The sequence below is a fragment of the Ascaphus truei genome, chromosome 7 (genome assembly GCF_040206685.1).
Source record: "Ascaphus truei isolate aAscTru1 chromosome 7, aAscTru1.hap1, whole genome shotgun sequence".
NCBI classification, from domain to species: Eukaryota; Metazoa; Chordata; class Amphibia; order Anura; family Ascaphidae; genus Ascaphus; species Ascaphus truei.
Genome location: NC_134489.1, coordinates 79,693,373 through 79,706,748, shown reverse-complemented (window position 1 = coordinate 79,706,748; position 13,376 = coordinate 79,693,373). Strand labels below are relative to the sequence as shown.

General features: G+C 45.5%; 1 protein-coding gene across 1 annotated transcript in view; it reads right to left on the bottom strand.

Annotated features, from left to right (window-relative positions):
* The window catches only part of SLC38A11 (solute carrier family 38 member 11), a 50,479-nt gene that overhangs the window by 27,038 nt on the left and 10,065 nt on the right, over positions 1-13,376 (bottom strand). Inside the window, exons 5-6 of the mRNA XM_075610058.1 lie at positions 9,538-9,644; positions 8,888-8,967 (exon numbers count right to left, since the gene is read on the bottom strand). Of these exons, the coding sequence (XP_075466173.1) occupies positions 8,888-8,967; positions 9,538-9,644 (187 nt within the window). The remainder of the gene's footprint in view (positions 1-8,887; positions 8,968-9,537; positions 9,645-13,376) is intronic.

Sequence of the window (13,376 nt, the reverse complement as noted above, 5' to 3'; positions counted from 1 at the left end):
GAGACGCCATTTTGCTGGGTCTGCGTAGACTAGAAGGTACCCCTCAGACGGGCCCCCGGGCATAAACAGTGCGGACGGTGCCTCTGCCAGGCGTATATCCTTAGTGGGGATTGCCACAAAAAGTATGGTTTTCCATGTGGACGTGGAATCCTGTTCTTCATCTAAGACACATGCACACGGCCACCCAGGAATTCTACGCATATAGGACTGGACCCCAACCGTGGGTATAGTTGCGGGAAGGCCTCCTACCGCCACCACATCACCAGGTTCCATATACTGCCTCAAAGCCCAGGCAAGGACCTCGTGTCCGGACTTTACAAACATTGTGAAAAAAATAGGAATTGGACAATTTGGGAAAAAAATGGAACAGGGCACCCCAGGTCTATCTCAGCAGCGCCTCCAAATGTAATGGGTATTCCCCCTCCCCCAATCGCAGATATAGTGTGGGTGCGGAGATATACGGTGTTACCAGGTGTGGTGCATATACCTGCAGGCTCACAGGAGGCCTGAGCCTCCGCTAGTGAGAGCCTGGGGTGAATCCTCTGGAACGTTCTCGGTTTCAGCGCCTTCACCTATGTAGGATTCTATGGGAATGTAGAATGACCCTAACATAGGAACCCACCCAGAAACCACATACACCAGTATTATGGATAACAGGTTTACTGAATGAACAAATGATATCTCTTACATAACAATTATACTCATAACATCACAGAGTTATAACATCACACCCAATAACATGTGTCCCTCTCTAGAGGAGACACTACTGCGTCGCACAGGACGCTTTCTCAACACCAGATGATCCCACCCAGTGTCCATAGAAACCCCACCCAATGTCCCGCACTCTTGCAGAGAGGCAATGGGTGACTGCGCAGTCACTATTATACTAAGGGCCCGTTGGTGCACTTGTATATGTATAGTACCTGCCGAGCACTCCAGTGCTCGGAGCAGCAACAGCTTCACAAAGGATCAGTCGTTCTGGATCCCGTCTGATCCGGTCCGGTGAATCCTTGCTTGGGGTCCACCAGGGGTGATCCCACCCTGGAAATAGTCTCTGATCTCTGGGTATTGACTTGCACCCAGACCTCTTCACTGGAACTGCAGCATCCGCTGATCCCTATCTAACACTGGCACTACATGACACGGTCCCTAACCTAGGGCCTGTCCCTGTAGCACCACAAACTGGGGAGTGAGGACCTACCTGGGACCTAAGGGTTTAACTTGCCTATCTCGCCCCCCTAGCTCTTCCCGGTCCTGACTCTAACCAACTAGTACCTGCAGTAACTCACTGCCACTTACTTGGTACATGCAGCAACCGTGCTGCACAAACACTGTGCCTGCCTGTCAGACCTCACAGCACTGATAGCTGTGACTCTGACAAGACAGCACTCACACTAAGGGCAGAGTCCCTAACTGGGGCCATCCCTTATCAATTACCCACTAACCTGGTGGGGAGTTGGGGCCTACCTGGGAGAGGGGGGGACCTTATGCGATGCAGGAGCTTCACTCGCTCTCTGCACCCTTCCTTCCCCTTCTGCTCCGCTGCAACAACTGACTGCGTAGCTACAAGCCCAAACAATGTATCTCCTTTCTCCCTCTAGAGATCATGGGCCCTCATTGGCCACACTAAGGCACCTGGTGTGCTTGGCCCTAAGCCTCATGGGAGTTGTAGTCCCGTGGAGGCTGCAATTACATTGGGGCCGCGTGCACGCCTTCCCTGCGCCTGCGCGAATCCCTAATGGCCGCCGCAACCTCTCCTGTACGGTCCCTGCCCTCATGCAACTGTTCCCTGGCTATAGGGTACCTTCTGCGCATGCGCGACTCTGTCGGGCCGCCGGGGGCTTACTGCGCATGCGCGAACTGGCGCAACATGGCGGCGCCCTCACCGCCCGGCTCTGGGAGCGCCGGGAGCCCTGTAACGCGTGTGCGGCCTTGGCAACCGGCCGCACGTGTCCCCGGCAACCTCCGAGCCGGGGCCTGACCGCCCTCACCCCTGCGATAACCGCGCGGTGCCGCCATTTGACTCGGCTGCACCCGCGATCGTCAGCAAGGTGAGGGGGTGCTGACCGGCCGGGGAGACCTGGCTACATAAGCATCAAGGGGACAGCAAGTCCATACCCATAGTGGACCCATAGAGAACAGGGAGGGATGCCACAGGTAAAGCAACGAGGTCCAGTATGGGTGTCTTCGTCTTAGAGAAAGACGAAATGCAATCCAGAAAGGGCACTTTAGACACCGCACAGAAACCTGCAAGTAAAGTCTCTGTTTGAAAGGTAAGAAAACAGATCTTATCTGATAAAGCAGGAAGCCGGGTAAGCGGTAATACAAGTCTTGGGGTTAAAGCTGGGTACCTCCAACAGAGAAAATGCCAACGGAGAACATGAACTTGAGTTATCCGTGGAGGTCCCAGGTAAGAGGGTCTTGCATGATACTGTAGGAGAAGCAATGCAGAATATGACTGTTTTAAACACAGGGTCCTTAGCATCAGTAGCTACATACACCTTCCTGAGAGGTACCCCTAGTTTTGCGACATGAGTTGAACAGTCAATAGTATGTACCCCAAGTATTGTGGAAGACACAGGGAAATATAAGTCCATCTTAAAGACAGTGTTTTTCGGAAAAAAAGGACACAGCGGGTATTACAGAAAGTTCCAAATATGATACCCCTGAGTTTGTGGTAGTAGACATGCAGTCAGTTGTGGATACCCCGAATACTGTGGGCGAATCAGCATGAAACAGTATTATTAGAGGAGTGGACATCCCAGACTTTAAGGCTAAGCGTGGAGTTATAGGGAGATTAGAACAAAAAAGGCTATTCCCAGCCGTGAGGAGCTTTAAGTCATTTTTAATCATCCCAGAGGCTGTGGTATGATCCGTGAAAGAAACTGACGTTGACTTTCCAATAGAAACAAGGGACATCTTGCTTGTCACTGAAGTGGGTGATTGAGAACCAGCAGGAACTGAACTAGCTACTGTAATAAGATCAGAGAACATTGTGCTTGTTTCTGAATTGGGTCCCTGAGAATCCCTAATGAGGGCATCAGACTCCATGGAAGATTCAGTGGCAGGGGTCTTGGAATCAATTAAAGGATTTGAAGGTATCACAGACTTAATAGGAGAAATACCTTGCAAACCAGGAATTTTAGCAAAAGTGATAGGTATCTCACAGACTACAGCAGAGGTGGAGGGCTGGCAGTCAGGCTCTACATCAGGAGTTAGAGGGAAGGCAAGGGTTAACACAGGAAGTTCTGGAGAGACCTTAGAAGCTGTAAGGGGAGACTCAGAGTGTAGTAGGGGATCAGGGATAGATAAGCTGATCACTGAAGTGATAGCCTGAGGGACCCTAGTAGGGGGGCTAATAACTGTCACAGGTTCCAAGGAGGCAGACTTAGAGTCAAGGACAGGAAAAGCAACACTCTAATACAGAGGAGGAAAATCATAGGAAACAGACATAACAGATAGGACAAACGGAAGTGAGCTAGGGAAGGCTGCTTCTACAAGAGGAGATTTAGTAGCGGCAGGGCTTGACTCAGCGGCTGCTGGAGAACTTTTAACTACAGTGAGAGGGGACTGCAGGTTTACAAAATCAGGGGTAGATGAAGTTTTAGATTTGAAAACCTGATCTTCCAAAAAGGAGGGGCCTGACTGTACTTGTACGAAGGGAGCAACCACAGGTACCCTGATCTCAGAAGTGGTTACTTGAGGAGAAGTGTCTGGGAAATCAGCCACAAAGGCAGAATCCACGAAAAGAGAGCTATACTCTGAAGCAGGAATTTCAGCTCTCTGAGTAACAGAAGGGGTAGGAGAAATACCTGGGAGAAGGAATTCTGTGAACAAGCTTAAGGCTGAAACAGACTCATGAACAATACTCTTAACTGGGACCAGCTGTTTAGTAAAAGTTTCAGGAGGCGCGGCAGCGGGAACTTTTGCTGAGCTGTGGGGTTTACAGAAATTAGTCTCCAAGGGCTCAGCAACTAGAACTTTGGGTAAGGCATTAAGTTCAAGGTCTGCTGTCAGACTTGGGGGTGGAGAACTCACAAGGGTTAAGTCAGGCTGTGCCTGAAAATCAGAAGAGACGTTAGCCACCGAAAGTGGGGTCATAGGGGGTTCAACCTCTGGCCCTAGGGACATAACATTAGTCTGTGGAATACAAGGGTTAACAATGGGGACCAGACACAGCAGACTAGCAGGGGTTAGAACAGAAATAACCTCGGGGACAGAGCATAGAAATTCTGAGTTAGAAACTGAGGGCAAATCGGGTTCATTCTCTGGTGCTAAGAGAGACACACTGACCTGGGGAATGCTGGGATTTACAGTGGGGGACTCATAGGCCTGACTAGCAGGGGTTAAAACAGGAATAACCTCTGGGTCTGAACACAGGGGGTTAACACGGGAGTAGGAACCGTGGCAGCTTCTTCCTTAGCGGGCAGCGACAGGGAGACGGTTTTGCAATTCTTAGGAGGGGTTGGTACCCCCACTGGTTTAGTAAAAGGACTGGCAGAAAAGAAATTGTGATTAGAAAGTGCGTTGGCAGCGAGAAGAGGGTCACGCTCTCTTATGATTAGGTCAAAATCTAGGAACAACACACAGGATTTATCTAGAAGTTGAGCCAGTACCCCAAGATCCACAGACTTTTGATCTGAGGTGGAAATAGCAAGGTGCAGTTGGGAGTACAGGGCCTGTTGAGACTTTCTTTCCTCTCTAAATGGTTGAAACTTAGTAAGGATTTCTTTACGAATCAGTCTTTCCAGAGGGGTTAAACCTTCATACATGAACACGCTCTTAGGCGGAGGCAGTCTCTCAAACAGGTATGGTTTTTCAAACAGGAACTGGTCCGCAGCCTGGGACATAGGTTCAGTTAAACATTCACCAACCCCCGCCACGGCGCAGTTCGGTTTTGTGGAGCCGAGCATACTGTTACGATTGTGCTCGCCACAAACCGGGACGGATCGCGGGGCTGAGGTGGGGTTATGTAATCAGGACCTTAGTCTGTGCAGACTGATCTGGAGTGCGCAGTTCGTAGTCGTACATAGCAGGGTCAGGATTGGAGAAGGCAGCATCATCGTTATTCAAGCAGGAGTTCGGCAACAGGTAGATAGGAGTACCCCGCTTCAGCTTAGGAGCGTGAGCGCAGGAGTGGCCTTTGTGCAAGTAGTGGCCTCGGCCCATGACGCCGGTCTCAGCATGGGGAGACAGCAGGCTGGCCGAAGTACACCGTGGGGCAGCGTTGGGGAAAAAACAACGCTTCAGCACAGAAGTCCAAAGCAGGCCTCTGCGTGGAGAATAGCAGCAGGCCTCAGGAAACGATTGGTAACCTCTGCTAGGGGAGAATGCAGCAGGTACCAGAAACCAGTGCTGGTAAACCAACACTTCAGCACAGGAGACTGGAACAGGCCTCTGCGTGGAGAGTAGCAGCAGGCCTCAGGATACTCAGGAAACACAGGCCTCTGCATGGAGATTAGCAGCAGGCCTCAGGATACTCAGGCCTCTGCATGGAGAGTAGCAGCAGGCCTCAGGAACTCAGGAACTACTAACGAGAATTAGAGAGGTTTGTACATAAGGAGACAAGCCAGGCGGCTTGTGGCAGAGACAGTAGCATCCAGAGAAGGATTATGCTCGGCACTGACTCAGTGCCAAAGCCCAGCATATAAAGGGCGGAGATCCAATCAAAGGGAGGAGGTGTGTGAGCATTCCTCCAATGACGGAGCACAGGGCTGAAGCTGCAATGAGAGGCAGCACATGTGCCATTGATTGCCAGAGGAAGCTTTTGTAACTACAGAGGTCTGCAAGGCTATAATCAAAGCCAGGAGCGGATTCCTTACAAGAATATCCAAGATCAATTGACTTTCAGAGCAAAGTCCTAATCACCCCAGTCTATACTCTCATGGAGAAACATGACAATAAATCACTGCATATCCAAATGCTAGAACAAAGTGACAAAACAAGTGCTCAACTGTGCTATGCTCTGTGTAAAACAGTGCATAAGTACTACAGTGATTGTACGCAGTGCGTGTCAGACCATAAAAAAAATAGCCAGGAGGGGGTTTAAAAATTCCCGTGTGCTCCTAGCCAAAAGGCCAGAGGAGTATGACAATGAGTTAAGTTAAGTCCGTGGAAAAAACATGCTTATGATGGGTCTGTTCGGTGCTCCGGTTAGTGTTCTGTGCATCGAGGCCTTTATCCTTCTTCGTGCTGCAAACACAATTTGGTGCACCACTAGCAACCCACAAACGCAACGTACAAGACTCAGACTCCATGATTCCACTTCTCTGCCAGACCAGAGAATCAAGTTTGTGCCACTATGTGCTCCACCTCTGCCACGGGCAGAACAGATACTACACTTGACATTAGCCAAAAGGCCGAGAAGCGTTGACATGTGTTGACACACTGCACCAATGTTGGCTCCAAAGTTGTCTGATGCACCAAATTTGCTGCTCTACTCTCTTTTATATGGCGCAGATTTTTGAGGAAGAAAGTTAACGTCACCTCAGAACTGGCAGCTTTTGCACAATTTTATACATCTCATTATAATCTCTGTGTCATGTAACTCCTCCTTAACACCAACAATTGACACTCCGAAATCACAACCTGATGCACGTGGTGCAGAAACAGGAGCAAAATCCTTGATACATTGGGGGCTATTCTAGTATCGCTGAACTTGTCATTGTGAAACCATGCGGTTTGGCATGTTAAGAAGTCGCGGAATGAAATGTGTGAAAAAAACATTTTCTCTATTGCAAATCGCATAATTTTAACCGCATCTATAAAAGGTGACAATCCGCACAGTTTAACATGCAATTTGCCTCGATTGTACTTGCTTTTGAAGCGAAATGATCTGAAGATGGTGCCAGCTCCCTCCAAAGCCTGGGGTAGGGTGGGTTACAATTTGGTAGGGTCTCCAGTTGTATATGTAGCCCCCCTCTGGGGACTACTAAGTAATGTAAAGGGTTAATGGCTTTCATGGGTTAACTAGGTGGGATCACTCTGTTATTGCCCCTCCTCATCATGATATGTAGGATGTCTTGTGACCAATAATGTCATGATAGGAAGATTGAAGGGTTCATATAGCTCAACCCAATGTTCTAGAAGTAGGTTCCTCGGAGTTCAGGTAGGGCCTCACCGTGAGTCATGAATATAGGTTTAAGTGTCTAGTTGTGTATTAAGGATGTCTTGTCACCATTTCTTGTTTTCAGTTAAGGAACGTGTCCTACATAGTTTGCGCCAATAGTAATGCTCAAGATTGTTCTCATGCATGAAAAGGAGTAAGAATGTGCTCAGCAGGAGTTCTCAGAGTAGGAGCTAAGGAGCATAATCGGATTGGCCGGAAGGTCCTTAGTAAATTCCCGATCCAATATGTATGGACTAGTTATGCTGTACACAGTAACTGGATACTGATCGTAGAGAGATCAGTGTTTATCCACAACATGGGTCCACCTGAGATGAGGCATTATTGACGTTATGTAGGAGATTGCCAATCTAACCAATACTAAGGGAAACAAGCATAAGTACAGTAGCTCCCCAGGTTGGAGTTAGAGCTACCAGGGGAAGAATCACAGAGTAACCATATTGTTTGCCACCAGTTAATGTCCGAAGTGCAGTCTGTCTTTTTTGTAAACGGATGTGAATAAAGCTCTTATTTATAGTATAACAGTTCTTTGCACCCATTATTATCCAATCTGCATATTCACGTCCAGCCTGCCTCGAGCCAGCACCCTGAATGGGTATGAGAGACTGAGCATTGCCTTATAAATAGTTAAACTCTATGTATGTATATCTTTATTTATATAGCGCCATTAATGTACATAGCGCTTCACAGAAGAAATACACGTGACCATCATATAAATAACAAATAATACAAATAACACATAAAGGGAAGAAGTGCTTCAGACATAAAAGTAACATTTAGGAAAAGGAGTACCTGCTCTGAAGAGCTTACAATCGAATTGGTTGGTAGGAAGAACATACAGAGACAGTAGGAGGGTGTTCTGGTAAGTGCGTCTGCAAGGGGCCAAGGTTTATGTATGAGGTGTAAATTATCAGCCATGGAGCTACTCATTTGCTTCCTTAAGCATGTGTGTTTTAATGTGTGGTCTAAAAGGTGGATAGAGAGGGTGCTAGTCGGATATTTAGGGGAAGGGCATTCCAGAGGTGTGGCGCAATCAGTAAACTGCTTTTGAGATGGGGCAAGCACGGTTACATATATCCCCTGAAACCTCCCTCCAAATAAATTAGGGAGAGATGCTTGTGCTGAAAAAGTAACATACCTGAGGTACCTTGAGAGATATGCTAATGGCTATGTAAACTATACTTAAATGAGTCACACCTCCTAAAATATTTGAAGAGACTACTGATGTCAGACCCAACAAGATCAGAACCCACGACTGCTGCTTTTCAGGGCAGCAGCTCGAGCATTGAACTACAGTAAATCAGATGCTGGGAAACTCCACTGTCACATATATCCCAGATGTCTCAGGTGTGCTTCTTCTTGTGCACAAGGAACATTGAACTGCAACCAGAAAGTAGATATGACCTGCTTTTAAAGGAAGCTAGGAGGAGGCGGCTAACGGTGTGAGTAGTAAAGCTCAAAAGGATTCTGTGACAATAGTAGCTTGCAGCATGTGGTTTCGTTCAATGCTTGAGCAACACAAATATGAACCAATATGTATATCTCGCATTATATACTGTATATCTCACATTTCCAAACTGTGTGGAAAAGGCTTAAATATTTATAAGTATTTAGGGTTGTCTAACACGGGATCCACACAAAAGCCAGCGTAGAGCAAGAAACTAAAGTTGAAAACACTGTTACCGTAATGTTAATGTAAAGTTTCCATTCAATATTCAATTAATAGTGAACATTTGTGTGACATGCTAAGAAATTACTTACATTATTGAAGTCAGAGATGATGCTCTTATAATGACAATGAACAGTACAATAACTGTTAGAACCAAAGACATCAAAGACACCTGAAGGACAACGACAACAATTATTCATTGTGGTTTCATGCTGATATTTATTTAAAGCTATGCATAGTTTCTCAAATGTAATCCATGTCCACAAGATGCCTCCAATTTTCTTAAAATATTTGTGTCTTCAGTATTGAAAATCATTCTCAAGTTACATCTTTAAGGGTTAAAGCAGCAAACCTCCCTTAACTGGGGGGGGGGGGGGGGTCTTCCAGAGCTGATCAATTCCTTCAGTTTCCTTAGCTATGGGACGTTTAGTCCACTGGACAAGAATACTTGTCCTATGGACACAAACTGGCCATGAAATCAACCTTGTCTCCAGAGGGCTATAGACACTCGTCCTTTATTTGTGCCCACGTGGCCATGTTTGTGGGTTTTTTTAAAAATTACAATTCTTGTTACTCAAAAACCCAGAGGATCACTGATCAACTCCAAAGGTCCCCCATACAGGTTAGCTAGGGGAAAAACAATTATTTTGGGAAAGGATTGCTGCTTTAGGTTTATATATTAGTCTAAATGTAAATGACCATGAGATACATTATATTTGGATATCCGTAACGAGCTCCTTACCTTTCCTAGCTTTTCCATATTGCGATAGAGTGCTACGGGAAGAGTAACTATGGCTGTAGTGACCAAGATAACAAAGCGACGGTCAGCGAGAACACTTTCAGATGTAACTAAAAGAAATAAGAACATGTTAGCTTCTTTCTGTGCATCTTTGAGCAATTAAAAGAGAATGACATTATCAACAGTTTACTTCAATTATTTCCAGGCTGTAACCTCAAACTCTACTGTATCCATGTGCAGGGTATATATATGCTGCGAAATGCATCTAGAAATTTAACACCTCTTTCAGGGATCAATGGGATCTTGAAAGTTAATACCCAGTTGTCATACAGTAATCTTAATTTGTCCAACATGAAATGTTAACTTCTCCAGTGATATCTCAAGATGGGCAATTGTGTCAAAATGTTGTCCTCAAATACGCAGTATTTTTGGAAAAATTCAATCCACTAATGAATATTCCAATGCAAAGATGATGCACATAAATTTGAGCAATTGTATGCGAATCCATCAGTGTGAGAGAGAAAGTTTTCACTAGAGTATCAAGTGCTACAGTATGTATATCCCCTCAAACACACCTTCAAATAACACATGGAGAGACGCTGTGCACAAAAAGGAGCCCACCAGATAGGTGTCATTGCTAATAGAATCCATTTAAATGTACTTTGCATATTCATTAGCATATCCCAGATATCTCAAGTGTGCTTCTTTCAGGTCGAATGGGGGCGGACAGCTGTATGGCATGCATTCAAACACAGGTAGGAGAATGAATTAAGCTGCGAATATGCGTGCTTGTTAATAGCCATCACATTTTCAGCAAATAAATTCACCCATCCCTGTTCAAGATCTCACCAGTTGCCATCTCAGACATCGGGTTGACATGAATGTTTAAAGATCACATAAAAACTGGCTTCAAAAATGTGGTGAAGCCTGGTTGATTTTAACTCACAGACAAGAACATATATATATATATATATATATATATATATAAAAAAAAAATATATATATATATATATATATACAGGGCTCGACAAACTAGGGATAAACCCACTCGCCCCTTCCCCCAAAAGTAACTCACCCCCCAAAAAAAACTGCCCGGGGGGGGTGGTGGGGAACACACACTGTCATGTTCAGTGGTAAATGTTTGGGATAAGGCTCTAATGTATATGTATTCTGCACTTTTCTATTTGGAGACCTTTTTTCCCCCCGGGGTTCACACTATTTTGTCACTCCTAAATGTAAGATTTTTTTTCTGTCACTGTCTTTGCTTCCAAATTGCAGTGTACTTTAGAATATAGAACACATATTACAATATATTAAAATATGAATATCAACAGAAGTACAGATCTAGCCAGACTTACACTCTCCGTGACCGCGATGTGGAGCGGGCCGTATTGTAACTGCAGCTCTCATGGACAGGAGGGTAGTAAGCTTCCCAGAGGGATACACGCAGCAGGGATCCCTGTTTCTGAATGGGACTCCAGCAGTGTTAATCCTACCGGCCCAGCCACCAGTCTGTAAGAGCAGCGCAGAGAGAGCTGAGAGAAGCATTCTATCTCTGTGTCTCCCCGCACAGCTCTTACAGCAGTTATCATGCATTTTATTTTTTTACATAGGTGTGAAGCAGGGGATCTCGGAAGTGGAACCCCATTTATTTAAGGCCGGGGTTCCCTGCTTCCCGAGGTTCAGACTTCTGTAGGGGGTGCCGGTATCTCCTGCAAGTTTAAATCTCCTGCGTCACGGCTCACGTGACAGGGACATTTAAACAATGCCGAGATGCCGGCACCCCCTACGGAACCTTGGGAAGAAGGGGGTCCTCAGAGCTGAAATTAATGGGGTTCAGCTCCAGAGACCCCCTGCTAGTATAGGTTGTCAATTGATTGACAATATAGCTACCTATGCCTCAGTTAAGGGCATAGGTAGAAACTGTGACAATCAATGGATTGAATTACTAGTGTTTGTGTTCTCATTTTATTGTGATGTAATGTGTATTTTATTGTGATGTATATTTTGTATGCTTTGGAATGGACAAAAGTGCTATTGGCCAGATTTGGCTAACAGGGAGGCTATTGCCCACTTCTGTGTGTGGTGGTGGGGGGGTCTTTTGTTGGGGGTAGGGGAGTGGGTGTAGGGAGTCTTCAGAGCTGACCCCCATGAATTTCAGGTCTGGTGATCCTCTGCTTCCCGATATACAGACCTATGTGTATAACCCAGGTGCTATTGTGGGTAGGGGGGCATATGTGGGGCTTGGGGATTATTGGTGTGCTATTGTGGGTGAGGTGGTATTTAGTGTGTATGTATTGTGGGGCAGTAGTTTATTGTGTGTGTATGTTTGTGTGTGTGTGTGTGTGTGTGTGTGTGTGTGTGTGTATGGTGGGGCAGGGGGGTAGTGTGTATTGTGGAGGAAGAGGAGGAGGAGATGTGTGTGTGTGTGTGTGTGTTTGTGTTTGGTGGGGGAGAGAGCAAGAGTGAAAGAGAGGAGGGCAAGAGTGATGGAGAGAGAGAACAAGAAAGAATTGGGGAGAGAGAGATATATGGGGAGAGAGAGAGAGAGATGGGAAAGAGAGAGAGAGAGAGAGAGAGAGAGAGAGAGAGAGAGAGAGAGAGAGAGAGAGAGAGAGAGAGAGAGAGAGAGAGAGAGAGAGAGAATGAGAATTGGATGGGGGAGAGAGAGATATGGGGGTGGGGAGAGGGATGGGGGAGACAGAGAGAGATTGAGAGAGAGAAAGATGGGGTTGGGAGAGAGAGAGATGGGCAGAGAGAGATGGTGAGAGAGAGAGAGAGAGAGAGAGAGATGGGGAGGGAGAGAGATGGGGAGGGAGAGAGATGGGATGGGGAGAGAGTGAATGGGGGATAGACAGAGTGGATGAAGCGGAGAGAGTGGAGATGGGGTGGGTGGGGAGGGAGATGGGGTGTGTGGGGAGGGAGAGGAGATTCGAGGAGATGGGTGGGTGGGGAGGGAGAGTGATACCAGCAACGTTTACGTAGGAAAACCAAAGGGAAAAGTGTATGTGTAGGTTGTGGCGAGTAGATTTTGTGGTGATTTGTCAACCACTGATAATGACTATTTATAAAACAAAATTCTGGAGTCTTGCAATCAGGCTAAAGAATTGGCTCCCAAGCTATTCTGAGTTTGACAGCCTGGTATAGTGTCTCTATGCCTGAATATACTTCACAACATTTCTTAGCACCTGCAATGTAGTGCTCTGCATAAGCTATAAAACATATGGACATGCATCCAATAAATATCCATGTAAAATCACTTAACCACTTAACGTGATAAAAATTGTGCGTTTATGCTGTGTAAATAAGAATAATCTATGCAAAAATGTTGCTATTAAAATCTTATTTGCATTATAAAAAGAGATGTACTGAGATAGATTAAAAAATGGAATTATATATGCAAAATATACCGAAAATATACATCATTCTTGCACAATAATGAAAAGGCCCTTACGTGCACAACATAAAACATTTATTTTGTGGATTTAATAGCAAGCCGTACACTACATATAACACATTAAAAACAAAAACAGGTCAGTATTTCCGGTTACATCAGTTTCCAAAGATGGAAGCAGAGAGATGACAGAAATTTGCAGTAAAATAATGAATATACGATTGTTTTTACAAAGCTGGCAACTAGCTATACTTCCAGTATGTCATTTGTGTTATTTCTTAACATCTTTTTATATTATGGGCTGTTGTGATTTTGATAGCATGATTTAACAATGTTTTTATGTTTATTTATCAAGTGGCAAAAATGCAATTGTTGACAATAAACTGTCCAAAAGTAAAAAGTATATGCCTTTTTCTGTCCTTTTACCAACATTTGCAGCAATTTGTGT